This window comes from Macaca mulatta, chromosome 7, assembly GCF_049350105.2.
Source record: "Macaca mulatta isolate MMU2019108-1 chromosome 7, T2T-MMU8v2.0, whole genome shotgun sequence".
Classification (NCBI taxonomy): Eukaryota; Metazoa; Chordata; class Mammalia; order Primates; family Cercopithecidae; genus Macaca; species Macaca mulatta.
This window is the reverse complement of record NC_133412.1, coordinates 1,886,591-1,907,187: the sequence shown is the minus strand read 5'-3', so window position 1 is coordinate 1,907,187 and position 20,597 is coordinate 1,886,591. Positions and strand designations below refer to the sequence as shown.

The following is a 20,597-nucleotide window of genomic DNA, read 5'->3' as shown; positions in this document are numbered from 1 at the left end:
TGAAATACAAAATGAGCAATGACTTGTTCGTTCTAAGCCAAACCTAATCTTCTTGCACCCCTGTGGGCATAGAAAAGCACTTCCACTTAGTATCTCAAAATAATTATTTTTATAAGATGAGATCTGCTTTCAAATCAAAGCAAGACGAGGTGACAGCAGGAAATGGCAGAGAAAGGACCTGTGGACATTCTCTCCTCCACAGAAGCAGCAAAAACACTGACAAAACTTGTCAAAATCAATATTTTCAGAACTTCAGAAGTTAACAAAAGTATAAAAGTATAAAACAATCCACGGAGCATGTATTCAAGAGGAAGGTCAAGTTTCAGTGAGAACATTTTAACTCGCTCTACCCGGTTTTGTGCTGGGCTCGAAAATCAGCCCTGCCATGATGGTGAAAACCAGAGGCCTAGCAGTCATTGAAGAGAGCAGAATTGGACTGGGGCACTTCCAAATCTCCCTGATGGAGAACTGGCAGTATTGGAGCTGTTTGGCAGTACCTTGACTACCCCTCTCACAGGAGCATCTGTATTGGCTCAGAGCTCCAGAGGTGAACAGCCTTCTCCCCGGGCGTTTGCCACAAACAATGAGTAGCAAATGTTTAACATCACAGATTCCTGAGGCAGCAACAGCCATTGGGGCTAACAAGAAGCCAACCAAAAAACACAAAAGTAGAAGCAGAGTTTGTAAAGCTCCAACACATTTCTAGGCATTCAAGCACAGGGCTGTACGTGTGCCCAAGAGGGACCTGTGAAGTCCTACCCACTCACCTCTGGATGACCGCGAGGCTCTGCAGAAGCCGGAAGTGAAAAATAAGGCAGAATGGCTGGCTGGAAGCTGAAGGCCGATCCCAACATGCACACACAGCCCTTGACAAAGGCAGGGAGACTTAACGGTCCCAACCCTTATTTAAGAATACCTCTGTCCTGTCACTAACTGAACAGAGAATTCACTGGCCATATACAACAAAGAATACAGACTCAACAACATGAGTTCAGGAAAATCACTAAACAAACAGGAAGAGCAAAAAGCCCTGAGGAGGGAGAAGAATCTGATTATTAGAGCTTCCACATTATATTCTTTTAAATGTCCAATCTGACAAAAATATAGACATGCAAAGACATGTATGGTCCATACACAAGAAAAAAAATGGTAAATAGGTTGGAGTCCTTGTGAATGGAATTAGTGTCCATATTAAAAGAGGCCTAGAGAGTGCCCTCACCGCTTCCACCAACTGAGGACACAGAGAGAAGGCACCATTTACAAGGAACAGACCCTCACCAGCGCCTTGACTTTGGACTTCCCAGCCTCCAGAACTATGAGAAATAATGTTCTGTTGTTTATAAGCTACTCAGTTTCTGGCATTTTGTTACAGTAGCCTTAATGGACTAACACATCTACTCTGACATTTCATATAAATGGAAGCATACAATTTATCGTCTTTTATATCTGGCTTCTTTCACTCAGCATGTCTTTAAGGTTTATCCAAGCGGTAGTACACATCAGTACTTCTTCTATTTTTATGGGAACTATGTTCCGTTGCATGGATATGCCAAATTTTGTTTATCCACTCATCAACCGATGGACAATGAGGCTGTTTCTTTCTTCGGCCATTAGGAATAATGCTGCTTTGAACACAGATGCACAAGTTTTACATAGGCATGTCTTCTCAGTTTTATTGTGTACATACCTAGTAACAGAAATGCCGTATCAAACGGCAACTCCATGCTGAACAGTTTGAGGAACTGCTGAACTGTTTTCCAAAATGGCAGCACCATTTTATATTCCCATTGGCAATGCATGAGAGTTCCAACTTCTCCACATCATCCCAAACACTTGTCATCGCCATCTTTTTTATTATAGCCATCCTATTGGGTGTCAAATGGCATCTCACTGAGCTTTTAATTTGCATTTTCCTAAATACCACTCATGTTGAGCATCTTTTCAGTTGCTTGCAGCCCATTTGATTATCTTCTTTGGAGAAATACCTATTTTAATATTTTGCCTGCAGGCATGGGGGGAGTCTTTATTATGGAGTTGTAAGACTTCTATATATATATTCCAAATACTAGTCCCTTATCAGACACATGGTTAGCCAATATTTTCTCCCATTCTGTTGCTGTCTTTTCACTTCTTGACAGTGTCCTCTTTATTCACAAAAGTTTTTCTTTTTGATCAAGTACAATCTACATACTGTTTTTGTTTGTGCTTTTAGCATCAAATCTAAGATATTGCATACTTCAAAGTCACAAAGATTTATAAACATGTTTTCTTCTAGGAGTTTTATAGTTTTAGAACTTGCATTTAGGTCTATGATCACTTTTGAGTTAATTTTGTGTATAATGTGAAGGGTCCAACTTCATTCTTTTCATGTGGATAGCCAGTTATCACAGCACAATTTGTTGGAAAGACTATTCTTTTTTTTTGAGACACAGTCTCGCTCTGACGCCCGTGATCTCAGCTCACTGCAAGCTCCGCCTTCCGGGTTCATGCCATTCTCCTGCCTCAGCTTCCCGAGTAGCTGGGACTACAGGTGCCCACCACCATGCCTGGCTAATTTTTTGTATTTTTAGTAGAGATGGGGTTTCACAATGTTAGCCAGGATGTTCTCGATCTCCTGGCCTCATGATCCACCCACCTCGGCCTCCCGAAGTGCTGGAATTACAGGCGTGAGCCACCGCGCCCGGCCTGGAAAGACCACTCTTTCTGCATTTATTTGTTTTAATACCCTTGGTGAAGATCAATTGAATTTACATGTAAGAGTTTATTTCTGGAGTCTCGATCCTCTTTCAATTATCTATATGTCTATCCTTATGCCAGTAACACACAGTCTTAAATTACTGTGGCTTTGTAGTAACTTCTGAAAACAGAAAGCATGAGTCTTCCAAGTGCTATTCTTTTACAAGGTTGTTCTGGCTCTTCTGGATGGCTTGCATTTCTCTTGCAGGATCAGTGTGCTCAAAATGTAGACTAATTTGAGTAGTAACACCGTTTAACAGTAGTAAGTATATCTTCTTGATGAATTGACACTTTTATTACCAGAAATTCTTGTCTCTACTAACAATTTTTGTCTTAAAAGTCTATTTTGTCCAATATTAGTATAGTCTCTCCACTTCTCTTTTGATTACTGTTTCCATGATATACCTTTTTCCACTCTTTTACTTTCAGCCTATTTGGGGTTTTGATTCTAAAGTGTGTTTCTTGGAGATAGCATATAGTTGGATCATTTACTTTACCTATTCTGCCAATTTCTGCCTTTTGGTTGAGGTATTTAATCCACCTATGTTTAATATAATTACCATCGAGGTAAGATTTATCTGCTATTTTTGGTATTTTTTTCTATATGCCTCATGTTTTTTCTGTTTCTCACTTCTCCATTACTGCCTTCTTTGAAGTCAAACAGATATTTGCTAGTGTATCATTTTGATTCCTTTCTTCTTTTTCTACTGTATGTTATTTTCTTAGTGATTGCTGAGAGGATTACAATTATCATCGTAAAACAATCTAGTTAGAACCAGTGCCAACTTAATTTCAGCTATATACAGAAACTTTGCTCCTATATAATTCTATTTTCTCTCACCTGTTTGTTCTATTGCTGACTATAAATTACATGCTGACATACTGTATATCCTTTAACACAGATCTGTAATTACTGCTTTATGCAACTGTCATTTAAAGCAGGTGGTAGAATGAAGGAGTTGCATAGAGAAAAAAAAAACAACATTTATGCTGTCTTTTATGTTTTCCTATACAGATTTCCTTACCAGAGCTCTGTTTTTCTTTATGTAGATTTGAGATATTGTCTAGTGTGCTCTCATTTCAGCTTGAAAAACTCCCTTTAGCAATTTTTGTGGGAAAGGTATAGTGTTAAAGAACTCCCTCAGTTTTTGTTGATCTGGGAATTTCTTAATGTCTCCCTCATTTTTGATGGGCAGTTTTGCCAGATACAGAATTTTTAGTTGACGGTATTTTAACATTTTATATATGTCATCCCACGCCTTCCGGCCATGGTTTCTTATGAAAAATCAACTGTGAATCTAATTAAGGATCCCTTGTATGTGACAAGTCACTTCTCTCTTGGTGCTTTCAAGATTCTCTCTTTGGCCTTCAACAGTTTGGTTATGTGTCTTACTATAAATCTCTCTGAGTTTACCTTAGTTGGTGTTCATCTAGCTTCTTGGATTTAGAGATTTGTGTCTTTCATCAAATTTGGGGAGTTTTCAGTTATTATTTCTTTTAAATTTGTTCTGATCCTTTCTCTCTCTCTTCTCTGTCTGGAACACCCATAATGTGTATGTACTATTTGATGGCTTCCCACAGGTCCCTTGGGCTCTATTCACATTTTTTCATTCTTTTTTCTTTCTGCTTCTCAGACTAGCCAGTTTCAATTGTCCTGTCTTCAAGCCTGCTGATTCTTTCTTCTGCCTTCCTAAATCTGCTGTTGAATGCCACTAGTGAGTTTTTTGTTTCAGTTATACTTTTCAGAATTTCTTGCTGATTTCTTTTGATAATTTCTATCACTTTGTTGATAGCCTCATTTTGTTCATATGGTGTTTTTCTTATTTTCCACATTTATTTTCCTTTTCTTCTTTTAGCTATCTGAGCATATTTAAGATAGATGTTTTAAGGACTTTTTTCAGGAGGTATTAATATGATGTCTGGGCTTCCTCCAGTATGAAAAGAAACATCCTTTAATGGATTTAGGAAATCCTTTAATGGATTTAAATGGAATTGTTTCTTTGTATGTCTTGGGGTTTTTTTTAATTGTTGTTGAAACAGTTTGGTGTTGGTGGTGGTTGTTGCTGTTGTTGTCACTGTTATTAAATGCTGTAGCAGTCCATTGGTTCAGGTACTTTTCCAAACTATTTTTCCAAGGACTGTATCCCTTTTCATGTCTCTGTTTCCTAACATCATGTTCAGCTAATGTTTTGGAAGAGATTTTCTTCAATACCAGGAGCTTTTACAAGCAAACCAGAAAAAGAGAAAACACACAAAAACAAAGAAGCAAACACCTCTCCCAGTCTTTGCAAAGTGGCTCTGTTGGATCACTACATCAGTAATTATCAAGGCTCTCATTGAGACTAAGATTAAGCTTGAGGTGAAAGTTTAGGGTTTTCTATGGTCTTTTCTGAGTATGCCTCTCACCCTAATTATGTATGTGGCTTTCTAAACTCATCCACACACAGGTACTTTTGAGTATCCTAAGTTCCCAAGGAATCTCCTACAGCTTTTGAACCTAGTTGTTAGGCAGTCTATTGGATGCCTCAATCAGTATGCATCTGTCCTAGGCATCTACAGTTTGTCAGACTCCCTGACCGTATTTTCAAGCAATGCCTATCACTTTTCCAGCTTATGTTCCGAGTTAGGCAAAACAGAGATCAGAGTCTTGTGTCAACCCCTCTGTTCGCCCACAGACAAATTAGAGCAAACACAATAATTTACAGTTTCCACAACTCCTAGTGTTGGTTCTAAGAGTTTCTGCTTGTTTTCAATGTTTCTAGGGGGGGACAAGAGCTTGGAACTGCTCATTTTACCATTTTGCCGTCACTATGCCTCTGCAATAGGTCATTGTTTTGGGGATTATGTTGTATCTAAAGATAAATTTGGGGGAAACTGTCATCATAATCATGTTGTTTTCCAATCCATGAACATTGAAGTCTCTCTACTTATCTAAATCTTCCTTAAGTTCTCTCAGCAATATTTTGTGTTGTTCAATTACGAGTCTTGCATTTGTTTTATTAAATTTAATCTTAAAAATTTGATTCTTCTTAATGCTTTTGTGAATGAAATGGTTTCTTAATTTTATTTTCAGATTATTCATTACTAACATATAAAGACAATTAGTTTTGATTTATAAAACTGTCTTTATTCACAGACATGATTATTTACTTAGAAAATCCCCCACCAAAAAAATCTACAAACAAAAATGTTGTTGTACTTAATAAGTTACTTTAGCAAGTTTGCACAACACAAGATCAATGTACAAAAATCAATTCTGTTTTATGTACTAACATTGAAAAAATGTAAATTGATGTTTTAAAACACCACCAAAAAATGAGCCATTTGGAGCTAAACCTAACAAAATACGTTCAACACCTACCCACTGAAAACTATAAAATTTTGCTGAGAGAAATTAAATAATACCTAAATAAATGGAAAGATAAGCCATGTTCCTAGAGCAGACGATTCAACATTTGAAACCAAAAATAAAATTCTAAACCCCTCAACCAACTGAAGGGAATCCTCCCCTTGGCCAACAGAATTTCAAAGAAACCTAAACAATCAGTTCAAGCCATGATGGGAAAGAGAGGTGGGAGGCATTAGATGCGCCTCATTATACTCTCCTCCCTTTGGAATTCAGGCACAGCTGATTAGCATTAACATTTAAAACAGAGACATTAAAACAGATGAAGCAGACCCTTTGTAGCAATAAGATACCAAATTCCAACCTGACCCTAATATAGCATCACATGACAGATAGCAGACCGTAAAAGAAAAGTATTTTACCCCAAAATATATTTCTTTGACACTTTTTTAATGGCCCTACAAAGCTGTCTCTTGTGGGGGCGATCTACTTTCTGTAGAGAATCCCCTTCCCTTTCTGATTCTGAAGAGATTAGCTGAGAGTCTAGCACCTTTTAAAGGTCTAAACAGGAGACATTTGCCATCCATTGAATCTAAAGGTGGCCACCTATGAGATTTCATCTACCTAAAAAGAACTTTGGTCTCCACAACCTTATCCTAACCCAGACATTCCTTTCTATTGATTCCATGGCTTTAGATAATAACTTAATTCTTTCAACCAATTGCCAATCAAAAAATCTTTTAATCTACCTACAACCTGTAAACCCCCATTTCAAGTTGTCCCACCTTTCTGGATCAAACCAATGTGTACCTTATGTGTATTGACTGATGCCTGCCTGTAACTTTTGTCTCCGTAAAATGTATAAAATCAAGCTGTAACCTCGGACCTCCTGGGGTTGTGCCACAGGTCATGATCCTCACATTTGGCTCAGAATAAAACTCTTCAAATATTTTACAGTGTTTGGCTTTTCTCATCAACAATATTATTAAGATGTCAACTCTCCATAAATTCATCTTATAGACTCGGCCAGGCACGGTGGCTCACACCTGTAATCCCAGCACTCTGGGAGGCCGTGGCGGGCGGATCACAAAGTCAGGAGATGGAGACCATGGTGAAACCCCGTCTCTATTAAAAATACAGAAAATTAGCCGGGCGTGGTGGCAGGTGCCTGTAGTCCCAGCTACTCAGGAGGCTGGAGCAGGAGAATGGTGTGAACCCAGGAGGCGGTGCTTGCAGTGAGCAGAGATTGCACCACTGCACTCCAGCCTGGGCAACAGAGGGAGAGTCTGTCTCAAAAAATAAATTAATTAATAAAATAAAATAAAATAGAATTTTATAGACTCAATGCCATTCCAATAAAAATCCCACCAGGATCTTCTCTTTCTCTTTCTTTGTTAATCTAGCTAGGAGTCTATCAATCTTAATTATTTTTTTGAAGGACAAACTTGGTTTCATTGATCTTTTGTATGGATTTTTGCATCTCAATTTCATTAAGTTCTTCTCTAATTTTAATTCTTTCCTTGGGTTGGTTTATTCCTTTTTCTCTAGTTCCTTTAGGCAAAAAGTTAGATTGTTAATTTGGGACCTTTCTACCTTCTTGATGAAGGCATTCAGGGCTACAATCTTTCTTCTTAACACTGTTTTGGTCGCATCTCAGAGATTTTTAAAGCTTATGTCCTTATTTTCATTAATGTTAAAGAATTACTTTTTATTTCTACCTTAATTTTGATGTTCATGCAGGAGTTATTCAGGAGTAAGTTGTTTAATTTCCATATATTTTTGTAGTTGTCTGAGATCTTATTGGTATTTATTTCTATTTTTATTGCGCTATGGTCTCAAGAGTGTGCTTGGTATGATTTCAGTTTCTTTTGAATGTATTGAAACTTGCTTTATGACTGAGAATGTGGTCAATCTTAGACGATGTTCCATATGCAGACGGGAAGAATGTACGTTCTCTGGTTGTTGGATGGAGTGTTCTGCAGATGTCTATTAGGTCCAATTGGTCAAGCGTTGAGTTTAAGTCCAGAGTTTTTTGGTTCGTTTTTTGACTTGGTGATCTACCTAACGCTGTCAATAGGGTGTTGAAATCTCCCACTATTATTGTGTGGTTCTGTAAGCCTTTTTACAGTTCAGTAAGTTGTTTTATGAATCTGGGTGCTGCACAGTTGGGTGCACAGATATTTAGGATAGTTAAGGTTTCTGGTTGGATTGTATCCTTATTATGTAATAATAAGGGCACTTCATTGTCCTGCTTAATTTTTATTGGTTTAAAGACTGTTTTATCTGATGTAAGAACAGAAACTCCTCCTCTTTTATATTTTCCATTTGCCTGGTAGATTTTACTCCACCCTTTTATTTTGAGCCTATGGGTGTCGCTACATGTGAGAAAGAGAAAATCCAAATAAGCACAATCAGAAATGACAAAGACGATACTACAACTGGTCCCACAGGATTACAAAAGAGCCTCAGAGACAAACATGACTAACTCTATGCACACAAATTATAAAATCTAGAGGAAGCGGATAAATTCCTGGAAGCACACGATCTCCCAAGATTGAATTAAGAAGAGATTGAAAACCTGAATAAACTAGTATCAACATCTGAAATTGAATCAGTAATAAAGAACCTATCAACCAAAAAAAGCCCTGGGCCCGATGGATTCATAGCCAAATTCTACCAGACGTACAAAGAAGAACTGATATCGATACTACTCAAATTATTGCAAAAAATCAAGAAGAAGGGGCTCTGCCCTAACTCATTCTGTTAAGCCAGCATCAGCCTGATACCAAAATCTGGCAGAGACACAATGAAAAGAGAAAACTTCAGACCAATATCCCTCATGAACATAGATACAGAAGTCCTCGACAAAATACTAGCAAATAAAATCAAGTAGCACATCAGAAAATTAATATGCCACGATCAAGCAGGCTTTATTCCTGTGATGCAAGGCTGTTTCAATGTAGACAAATCAATAAATGTGTTTCACCACATAAACAGAATCAAAAACAAAAACCACATGATCATCTCAGTAGATGCAGAAAGCTTTGGATAAAATCCAACATTCCCTCATGATAAAAATCTTCAACAGACTAGGCACTGAAGGAACATATCTCATAATACTGAGAGCCATCTACGACAAACTTATAGCCAGCATCACACTGAATGGGCAAAAGCTCAAACCATTCCCCGTGAGAGCTGGAACAAGACAAGGATGCACATTTTCACCACTCCTATTCAACATAGTACTAGAAATCCTAGCCAAAGCAGTCAGGCAAGAGGAAGAAGTAATAGCCATCCAAATAAGAAAAGAAGAAGTCAAACTATCTCTCTTCATGGACCATACGATCCTATACTTAGAAAATCCTAAAGACTCCTAGAATTGATACATGACTTTAGTAAAGTTTCAAGATACAAAAATCAATGTGCAAAAACTCAGCAGCATTTCTATACAGCAATAATGTCCAGGCTGGAAGTGAAATGAAGAACACAATCCCACTTACAATAGACACAAAGAAAATGAAACACCTAGGAGTACGGCTAACCAAGGAGTTGAACGATTTCTGTAAGCGCTACACAACATTGCTGAAAGAAATCAGAGATGGTGCAAATAAATACAAAAACATTTCATGCTCATGGATTGGAATAATATCATAAAAATGTCCATACTGCCCAAAGCAATATACAGATTCAATGCTATTCCTATCAAACTACCAACATTCTTTACAGATTTAGAAAAAAAAAAAAAAAAGCTATTCTAAAATCTATATGGAACCAAAAAAGAGCCCAAATTGCCAAAGCAATCTTAAAGCAGAAAGAACACAGCTGGAGGCATCATGCTATCCAACTTCAAACTACACAATAAAACCACAAAAACCAAACAGCTTGGTACTGGCACAAAAACAGACACACAGACCAATGGAACAGAATAGAAAACTCAGAAATAAAACCTCACACCTACGGCTATCTGATCTTCGACATGGCCAACATAAACAAACAATGAGGAGAAGACTCCCTATTTAATAAATGGTGCTGGGATAACTGGCTAGCCATATGCAGAAGATTGAAACTGGACCCCTACCTTTCACCATATATAAAAAGGAACTCAAAATAGATTAAAGATTTAAATATAAGACCTCAAACTAGAAATCCTGGAAGACAACTTAGGAAATACTCTTCTCGACATCAGCCTTGGCAAATAATGTTTGGCTAAGTCCCCAAGAGCAACTGCAACAAAAACAAAAATTGACAAGTGGGACCTAATTAAACTAAAGAGCTTCTGTACAGCAAAATAAACTATCAACAGGGTAAAAAGACAACCTACAGCATGAGAGAAGATAGTCACAAACTGTGCATCTGACAAAGGCCTAATATCCAGAAACTATAAAGAACTTAAACAAATCAACAAGTAACCCCGGCCGGGCACGGTGGCTCACGCCTGTAATCCCAGCACTTTAGGTGGCCGAGGCGGGTGGATCATGAGGTCAGGAGATCAAGACCATCCTGGCTAACACGGTGAAACCCTGTCTCTACTAAAAATACAAAAATACAAAAAAATTAGTCGGGCGTGGTAGCGGGCGCCTGTAGTCCCAGCTACTCAGGAGGCTGAGGCAGAAGAACGGCATGAACCGGAAAGAGGAGCTTGCAGTGAGCAGAGATTGCATCACTGCACTCCAGCCTGGCCAACAGAGCGAGATTCCGACAACAACAACAACAACAACAAAAAAGTAACCCCATTAAAAAACGGGCAAAGGACAAGAACAGATACTTCTCAAAAGAAGACATACAAGTGGCAAGCAAACATATGAAAAAGTGCTCAGCATCACTAATCATCAGAGAGACGCAAATCAAAACCACAATGAGATACCAACTCACACCAGTCAGAATGGCTATTATTTTAAAAATCGAAAAACAACAGATGCTGGTGAGGCTACGGAGAAGAGGGAATGCTTAGGCACTGCTGGTGGGAATGCAGATCAGTCCAGCTACTGTGGAAGGCAGTCTGGAGATTTCTCAAATAACTTAAAACAGAGCTACCATTAAACCCAGCAATCCCATTATTGAGTAGATACACAAAAGAAAAATCATACTACCAAAAATATATGCGCTCATATGTTCATCACCGCACTATTCGTAAAAGCGAAGACATGGAAGCAACCCAGGTGTCCATCAATGCTAGACTGGATAAAGAAAATACAGTTCATATACATCGTGGAATACTATGCAGCCCTTAAAAAAAAAGAGTAAAATCTGCCGGACATGGTGGCTCACGCCTGTAACCCCAGTACTTCGCTAGGCAGAGGCGGGTGGATCACCTGAGGCCAGGAGCTTGAGACCAGCCTGGCCAACACGGTGAAACCCCCGTCTCTATTAAAAATACAAAAATTAGCTGGGTGTGGTGGTGAGTGACTGTAATCCCAGCTGCTTGGGGGGCTGAGGCGAGATAATTGCTTGAACCCAGAAGGTGGAGGTTGCAGTGAGCCAAGATCACGCCACTGCACTCCAGCCTGAGCAACAAGAGCAAAACTCCATCTCAAAAAAAAAAAAGAATGAAATCATCTCCTTTGCAGTAACATGGATGGAGCTGGAGGCCATAATCCTAAACAAATTAATGCAGGAACAGAAAACCAAATACCTCATGTTCTCACTTATAAACGGGAGCTAAACATTGAGCACACATGGACTCATGAGTGCAGGAACAATAGACACTGTGGAATACGAGAGGATGGAGGAAGGGGGAGTGGGTTAAAAGAAAAAAACTACTTATCAGGTCCTAGACTCATGACCTAGGTGACGGGATTCATACTCCAAACCTCAACATCACATAATATTCTCATGTAACAAATCTGTACATGGGTACCCCCATATCTAAAATAAAAGTTGAATTTTAAATTTTCACACACAGTGTATGATTTCACTTATATAACATTATCAAAATGGCAAAATTGTAGAGATGAAAAACAGAGTAGTGATTTCCAGGGATTACAGATGGCAGGGGGAGGGGGTATGTAACTTAAGGGTTTGTGTGAGGGATTTCTGCATGGAATCTGAGATTGTGATGGAATAGGTCTATATCTTGATTATTAACAAGTAACCCCGGCTGGGCATGGTGGCTCACACCTGTAATCCCAGCACTTTAGGTGGCCGAGGCGGGTGGATCATGAGGTCAGGAGATCAAGACCATCCTGGCTAACACGGTGAAACCCTGTCTCTACTAAAAATACAAAAATACAAAAAAATTAGCCAGGCATGGTAGCGGGCACCTGTAGTCCCTGCTACTTGGGAGGCTGAAGCAGAAGAATGGCATGAACCTGGAAAGAGGAGCTCTCATAGATGGAATAGGTCTATATCTTGATATTGTGTAAAGCTACACAAGTGATAAAATGACAGACAAACACACACACACACAGAGTACAAAAAAATTCCCAGTAGGAATGTTATTTAAATTAACAAAATGATGATAGAATTTATATGGGAAGGCAAGTGGCATCGAATAGCCAATCTTGAGAAAGAGCCACGCTGGAGGACTCACACCATCTGATTTCAGAACTCTTTATAAAAAGATACAAGACAGTGTGATATTCATGACATGATAATCACATAGACTGATGGAAAAGAATAGAGAGTTCAGGGGACCAGGAGAAATTTATCCAAGAGAAATTAAAATTTACATTCACATAAAAACCTGTATGCCAATGCTTATACTGGTTTTATTCATAATTACCAAAACTTGGGAACAACCCAAGTGCCCTTCAAGAGGAGAATGAATAAATAAAGTATGATATGTCCACACAGCTCCACTCAGCAATAAAAAGAAACACAACTTGGATGAAGCTCAAATGCATTATACTAAGAACCAAACTCAGTGGTTCCATTCATCTGACATGCTTGAAACAGGCAAAAATGTAGAAACAGAAAACAGACTGATGGTTAACAAGTGCTGACGGGAAGAGGAAGTGGCCAAAGGAGTTTTTGTAGGGTGATAGAAATATTCCAGATCTTGATTTGCTGACAATTACACAACTGTATGCATTTGTCAAAACTCATAGATCTACTCACCATTTCTGGTGAAATTATACCTCAATTAAAAATATATAAAATAATAGCTTTGAGCAATCCGCAACACTGATAGTGTTTACAACATATTGTTACATTTAAGAAACTACAAAGCACGAGATACCCTCTGAGCACAATTATGTAAAAACTTGTATTGCATATGGGAAAGACCAGAAGGGAACGCAGATAAATGCAAGCAGGCAATAATGATTGTGTTAGGGGCACAACGCTGTGTTCTCCCTTCAACCTCCAAATTTTCAGCAATATATTTATTCTCACTTGATAATAATGAAATACAGTAATCCATGATAGATGTAAACGCTGTCTTAAAATAATTTATCTTCATTATTTTTTAACATATTCTCTCTAATTTGCTTCCCTGTCCAACCTTCCACCATATATATTCCTGCTAAGTGGAAGACCGAAAGGTAATTAGCTGATTTTGAAAGGGCAAATTTTAAGGTCAATTAATTCCTGATTTGTGAAAACAATTAGAAAAAATTAATTACATTTTCCACTGATTAGAAATAAACCTTCCCACACAATCTTGACTTTAAAAAAAATAATTTAAGTCTGTCAATCTGACAACCAAATGCATTTAAGTATATCTGTCGTTCTTACATACTATTTTGAGATACAGAGAAAAATTGATTCAAAATTTTCTGAGATTTAATTTTTAGGCAAAGCGAACAGGAAAGAGAGAGCGAAGAGACTGGGGAAGTCTGTGTGTCACTCTGTGCTCACTTTTTTTTTTTTTTTTTTTTTTTTTTTGAGACAGAGTTTCATACTTGTTGCCCAGGCTGGAGTGCAATGGTGCAATCTCAGCTCACTGCAACCTCCACCTCCCAGGTTCAAGCGATTCTCCTACCTCAGCCTCCCGAGTAGCTGGGACTACAGGCATGTGACACCAGGCCCGGCTAATTTTGTATTTTCAGTAGAGACGGGGTTTCTCCATGTTGGTCAGGCTGGTCTCAAACTCCCAATCTCAGGTGATTTGCCTGCCTCAGGCTCCCAAAGTGCTGGAATTACAGACGTGAGCCACTGCACCCAGCCCTGTGCTTACATTTTTATGAATAAAATTAGCATATTGGATAAAAAAATTCATCTTTCATTTGGCAATTTTGTTTCATGTCATTACGATTGTATGGACAACACGTATTTCTCTAACAAAAGGGTGGAAGTCCTCAGCTAAGACGGGGGGAAACAGCCCTGAGGAGTGTCCAGCAGCGTTCCAGGGCTGGACACACAGAGCAGGTGCAGGGTCCAAAAGACAAGGGTCGAGGTGCCTAGAGAATGAAGTCTGCTTTCTCCATAGGTCTTTGTGGTTGGTTCCCTCTGTTATAGGACTATTGTTAAAGGAGGGTAAAACCATGACTCTCATCCCAACATAAAATGAATGCAGGTCAATCTTTTGTTTAACTCATCAATCAGAGGAAACTGATGAGATGCAAAAAACCACACATACACAGGCAATTAGAAATGCTGAATTAGGCCAGGAGCGGTGGCTCACGCCTGTAGTCCAGCACTTTGGGAGGCTGAGGCGGTGGAACAGAGGTCAGCAGATCGAGACCATCCTGGCCAACATGGTGAAACCCCGTCTCTACTAAATATACAAAAATTAGCCAGATGTGGTGGCGAGTGCCTGTAGTCCCAGCTACTCAGCAGGCTGAGGCAGGAGAATCACTTGAACCTGGGAGGCGGAGGTTGCAGTGAGCTGAGTTTGCACTACTGCACTCCAGCCTGGGTGACAATGTTGAATTGAACTTACAAATAAAGGCAAAACTGAACAATGCATTCCACAGACACAATCCAACTTTACTTCTAGGGAAAAGAGTCATCTGCATTATTGTCAGCTTTCTGATGAGTTGCAAACAGTGAAAAATGCAGATAACCTGGAAGGATTCCAGACCTCCCTTCACTTCCTATAAAAGACACCAATCATCTTTGTGTTCCATTTCCAACTTTTTCACAACAATTTCCTTCACCACGATTCATCTCTGGGGTCAGTGGTGCCTGAGTGGCTCCCAGGAATTGGCCTGCTGGTACTCACACCCTCCCACAATCCCATCCCCGAGTGTGGGCTGGACCTAGTGACTGCCTTCTAACCAACAGAATACAGAAGAAGGGATGGTGTCACTCTGTGATTAGGTCACAAAAGACTATCCCTTGTGCCTGCCCAGATGGAGTAGGCCCCTGGCAAGGAGCTGAGGTGGCCTCCAGTCAACAGCCAGCAAGGAACTGAGCCCATCCATCCAACAGCCCAGGAAGAACCACAGCCGGCCAGCAACCACACAGATAAGCTCAGAAGCGGATCCTGCTCCAGCTGAACGCTGAGATGCTATGGCTCTAGCTGACAACTTGTCCCAGCCTATGAAGACCCTGAGCAGAGGACCTAGGTCAGCTGTGCCCAGATTTCTGACCCATGAAACTGAGAAAATAAATATGTACTCTTTTAAGCTGCTAAATTTGGGAGAAATTTGTTACCTGGCAATAGATTATGAATTCACTCTCCCTTCCAGCTTTCTTTATATGTATATCCTGCCTTGTTTCATACAGATTTTAATCATTTTAAGAAAATACCTACTTATCAGTTTGTATACAGGTGATGAAACTGACCCAAGAAAGGAAAAAGGGCACACGGCAGGCTGCAGCCTCTGCCTGCTTCTCCCCTGCACAAACGACAGAAAACTAGGCTGCAAGCGGATGATTCCCTGAGAGCTAAAACATAGGCCAGTTCAGTGCCCCAAATTACCTTTTCAACACAGTCTGAAGCAATCTATTTGCAGCATCTCATAGTGTTCTTTCACTCTGGTCATTCTCCACAACTGAACCCGTAATAGATGGGTTCGACTTCACTGAGGCTAAGGGGTTTGCAGGTTTCCACATACCTAAGACTCCCACCTATGCTAGGTTCAAAGACTTATGTATCTTCTCTCTAATAAGAATACTGTTTTGTTTTGTTTTGTTTTTTCATTTTCTGCCTATTTTCATGAAACAAGAAAGGCAAAATGTAATAAAACCCTTCAGTAACCTTCAGCTTGAGATGACAGTGCTGGGATACTGCACACATGGCCACCAGGCGACACGGCCCCACACCTGCCCGGGAGTGTGCTGTTTCAGGCGGCTGGCCTAGGTGCACGTGGGCAACAGCCTGTGCCCTCCGTACTCAGACATTCACACCCGTGAGCCCTTCCCCCGAGATTCCTCACCGTGGGTGGGCTGGGCCAACACGCCATTCTCCTCGTGGTGCTGAGAGCCGCCCCTTGAGGCTGCAGTTCCCTGTTGCTCCTCCTCCAGGGAGAAGCTCCACATGGGAGGTGCTGCTCACTCGTGAGGGCTCATGCCTGCGGACACGGGTGGCACCTTCTGGCATCTCCGCACTCAGCCTAGGTAGTTGCCAGTGCCATCCCAGCACCCCCTCCCCGTGCCCTGGGCAGGCTGTGGGGTCAGGGCACCCTCAGCCCTCCCTTCACTGGACCATCACATCTGCCAGCTCTCGCCCCCACGTTCCTGCACCTATCAGCACCTCTCCACGCCCTCCCTTCTCCTCCACCTGGAATCCTGCCTGGGTGCCCAGGGCCTCCTGACTGTGGAGCTCATAACGGGCCCTAGTCTGCCCCTGGTACACCGTACATCGAAGCAAGAAGTGAGATCAAAGAACTTGCAAATATGCTCGTCTGGTTTTCCTGATTCTTGTCTCACTGGAAGCTGAACATTAGCCTTCCATCACTCACATCCTGGCTGGGACAATCCTGCTGCCTCGTCTGCCTCCCCATGCACACGGCCATGCAGTCCTTCTGGCCATATTAGACACTTCCCAACAAAAAACACTCTTGAAAGCAAAGGAAAAGGCAAGCCTCTCGCTGGGAGAAGATCCTGCAACATGGGACCAGAGAAAGTTAATTCTCAGAATATTCAATACGAATCTGGGAGAAACAAACACATTCAGTGTATAACAGAGAACATTTACTACAGGCTGTTTTTAATAGTATACGCTGGGGGGGTGAGGAGCAGAAACTGAAAAGCCGCCAACAGGAGAACATGTATGAACGGTGGCATGTTCACATAATGAAATTCTATGCAAGGAGTTCACAAGAATGAACGAGAGCTACAGGCATCAGCATAGAGAAACCTCGAAACACGTTGCCAAAGAGAGCAACTCGAAGATTCACCATTTGCAAGACGACAGCACAGACTCCAAGTCAGTAGAAACACTCAGTAAAAGCATGAGCACGCAGGCTGGGGAGCTCCCCCCGGAGGGGCAGGGTCACAGCAGCAGCACGCAGCGCACCCGCATAGTTCTGTGGTGCTTTGTTAAAGGCTGGATAGACCAACAGTACTGCAGGAGTCAGGGCTCCGGCTGTGGGAACGAGGGTCCTCAGATCTGCCATGTAATCGATATGCCCCAATAAAGACAGGCAGAGACATCTACTCATAGGATGCTGCTTTTCTCATTACAAGGACATCTGCGTGAACTGCAAATTATGGATTTGGAGTATAAGGATTGACATGTAAAATCCATTCATTGTCTTTACATAAGTAAATATTTAAAGATGTATCAAAATTTTCTCTTAAAGAATGAAATCATGTCTTTTGCAGCAACATGGATGTAGCTGGAGGTCATTATCCAAACGCATTAACACAGGAACAGGAAACCAAATACCACATATTCTCATGATAAGTGGGCTCTAACCCCGGGTGCATATGGACATAAAGAAAGCAGCAGGGGACACTCGGACCACACGGGGGCGGGAGGAGGGAGGGTGGAAAACTAACTATTGGGTACCATGCTGACTACCCAGTTGATTAGTAGTACCCCAAACCTCAGCATCACACAACATATCCAGGTAACAAACCTGCACATTTAACCCCTGAATCTAAAATAAATGTTGAAATTATTTTTAAATTTCCTTTTATGTAAATTCTGACTTTTCTGACATGAACTACTCAGTTCCACTTGCTATATGTATAGAAACAAAGCATGTCCTAAGAGACATACACTTTCCAACACTGCAGAATAATTGCAGTACCTTAAATAATACATTAGGTGTTAAATCTTCATGCTACAAACTCTCTTTTCTATTTGTATTATCTTTTGGAGCTAAATTAAGCTCATGATATTTTACAAATATCAGTCATCAAAAACTAAGCCAGGAAAGGGATCTAACGCTGGAAAAATTCTTGGAAAGTTTCTGGAAATGTTTCCCACAACAAACGTGGGGGAACGATGCTCACGGAAACCCAATCTTCGTGAAGTCCACATTTACAAGACGGCACTATTTTAAACTCACCTCCCCTTTGTGAGGAATGAAGCAAACTCCTGGCCTGCAGGAGCCCAGGAGCTCTGCCCAGCGGCCCCGTTGGGGCAGGAGAGCGAGGGGTCAGCCCCGCCGGCTCCCCGCGGAGGCCTGCGCTTGCCCGCGGCAAGTTCAGCGAGTCCCGGGGGCCCGGACGTCTGCAGGAGCTCCACCTCGGGCGCGCCAGGGTCCCGCCTGCCGTCTCTGCTCTCCAGATGCATGCTCCGCCGCCAGTCTTCTCTCTAGGGCAGCCAGAAAAAACCACTCGTGATGAAAGGCACACGGGGACTCACGTTTGCACCTCGGAAGTCCACACAGTGGGAAGGCTGCTCCCACGGAGGCGCTCCCGAGTTCCACCGTCCTAGCCACGCAGGAGCTTTTCACACTAGCGAGAAGCGAAGCTGGACTTCCTGGGTGGGGCGGGGACTTGGAGAACTTTTCTGGCTACAGGATTGTAAACACACCAATCAGCACTCTGGAAAATGGACCAATCAGCAGGATGTGGGCAGGGACAAGTAAGGAATAAAAACCGACCACCCCCCAGACAACTGCAGCAGCCCGCTGGGCTCCAGTTCCAGGCTGTGGATGCTTTGTTGTTTTGCTCTTCCCAATAAATCTTGCTGCTGCTCACTCTTTGGGTCTGTGCCACCTTTAAGAGCTGTAACACTCACCGCCAAGGTCTGTGGGTCATTCTTGAAGTCAGCGAGCCCAAGAACCCACCAGAAGGAACCAACTCTGGACACACTAGCAATGGCCTAAGTGTTCAGCAACAGAGAGCCAGTTAAGTAAATTGTGATGTGTGCACAGCATGAAATTCTGTGCTACATTAAAAATGATCTAAAGGATGGTTCTTGCTATTGGGAAATGCTAAGGGTGTGGAAAGACTAAGGCACGTGGTACACTGTGATGTTTTTATTGAAATAAGTATTTATAAATTACATACATAGAACAGAAGCCCAAAAGACACACCCTCCAAAACATGGCTACCTCTGGATGGCGACGGTACCCATGGGGTCCTTTTCCTTTGTTTTTGTCTCTTCTGTGATTTTTACATTTTTTGCCTTTAGCAAATTAATATTTTTCTGGTGAGAATATAATAGTACCCACCATAAGAGTAAGAACTATTCCTATACTTGTAAGGTTATGCTGTCCTACTTTGGGGCTTATATTTCAAACCACTAACCATTTTATTTTTTACCTTTTCCAGCATCCTACAGCACCAGAAATGACCTTTGGCCTTGCAGCCGCTTGGTTTGCTGTCCAGGGTTGCCCTGAAGCCAGGACTCAGTGTGCACTTTGGCTGAGTTGGATTTCTGGCACTGAGATGCAGAGGCACGTGCTGGGGCTGGAGTTAGCACAATAGTGCATCGCCAGTCCTAGTCACCTTCACAATGCCCTAGGAGCACAGAATTCCAGTGGACCCAGGATGACAGGAGTTTGCTGAGACTCAAAGCAAGTACAAGGCGTGTCATGTCTACCGCTGAGTAAGACAGGGCACTGACAGCCCCAGATGCACACTTCCTGGTGGAGCCAGAACTGACTTCAAATACAGAAAGACATGACATTTGAAGAGACCTGAACGACCAAGGAAGTCCGTATGCCCTTCTCACCACTGGTATTTCCCTGCCTTAACCAACCACTTACGCTGAGAGTGATCACTCACAAACCAGTGAGCCGAAGGCAGGCCATGTCGGCAGAATGTTCTTGTATCATAAAAGTGACATAAAGCAGTTGCATTTGTTTTATACAATGGTTCCACTGCCTGGTAAGAACAAAGTACAAATGTACACACCAGCTACAAAAAAGTCCAATTCCACAAATTCCACACACGAGCTAAATGTTTCAGTATTTGCATTTAAAACTGATGTGGCACGATATAAAGATGACTAGTAAAAGTAATAGTAACAATTTAAAATTTAAATTTTTTTATTTAGAATAATGGCATTAAATACCAATTTAAAAGCACCATGACAAGCCAAGAGAGAGAGACTATGGAAGAAAAGAGAAAACTTTATATTTTAGTACCATTAATGGCATTTTCCCTGGTTTTTGAACAAAGGGCCCCACAAATTATGTAACTGGTCCTGCTGAGACTTCAGAGGGGGGTCCTCCTGCTCTCCATTGACAGTTCCAGGACGCCCTTGCCCCTCCTAAAACACCCAGCT

The 20,597-nt window shown here is 41.3% G+C and overlaps 1 protein-coding gene across 24 annotated transcripts in view; it reads right to left on the bottom strand.

Annotated features, from left to right (window-relative positions):
• OCA2 (OCA2 melanosomal transmembrane protein) overlaps positions 1–20,597 on the bottom strand; it is a 425,743-nt gene that overhangs the window by 388,809 nt on the left and 16,337 nt on the right. For 19 of the 24 annotated variants that reach the window (XR_013395444.1, XR_013395445.1, XM_077938927.1 and 16 more), the window contains exon 2: positions 18,427–18,674. Coding sequence is in view for 20 of the 24 variants with exons in the window: in XM_077938927.1 (XP_077795053.1) it covers positions 18,427–18,653 (227 nt within the window). In the remaining 4 variants the exon portion in view is untranslated. Of the gene's footprint in view, positions 1–18,426; positions 18,794–20,597 lie in introns of those variants that run through there. The other 5 variants (XR_013395442.1, XR_013395443.1, XM_077938924.1 and 2 more) reach the window with 1 other exon arrangement.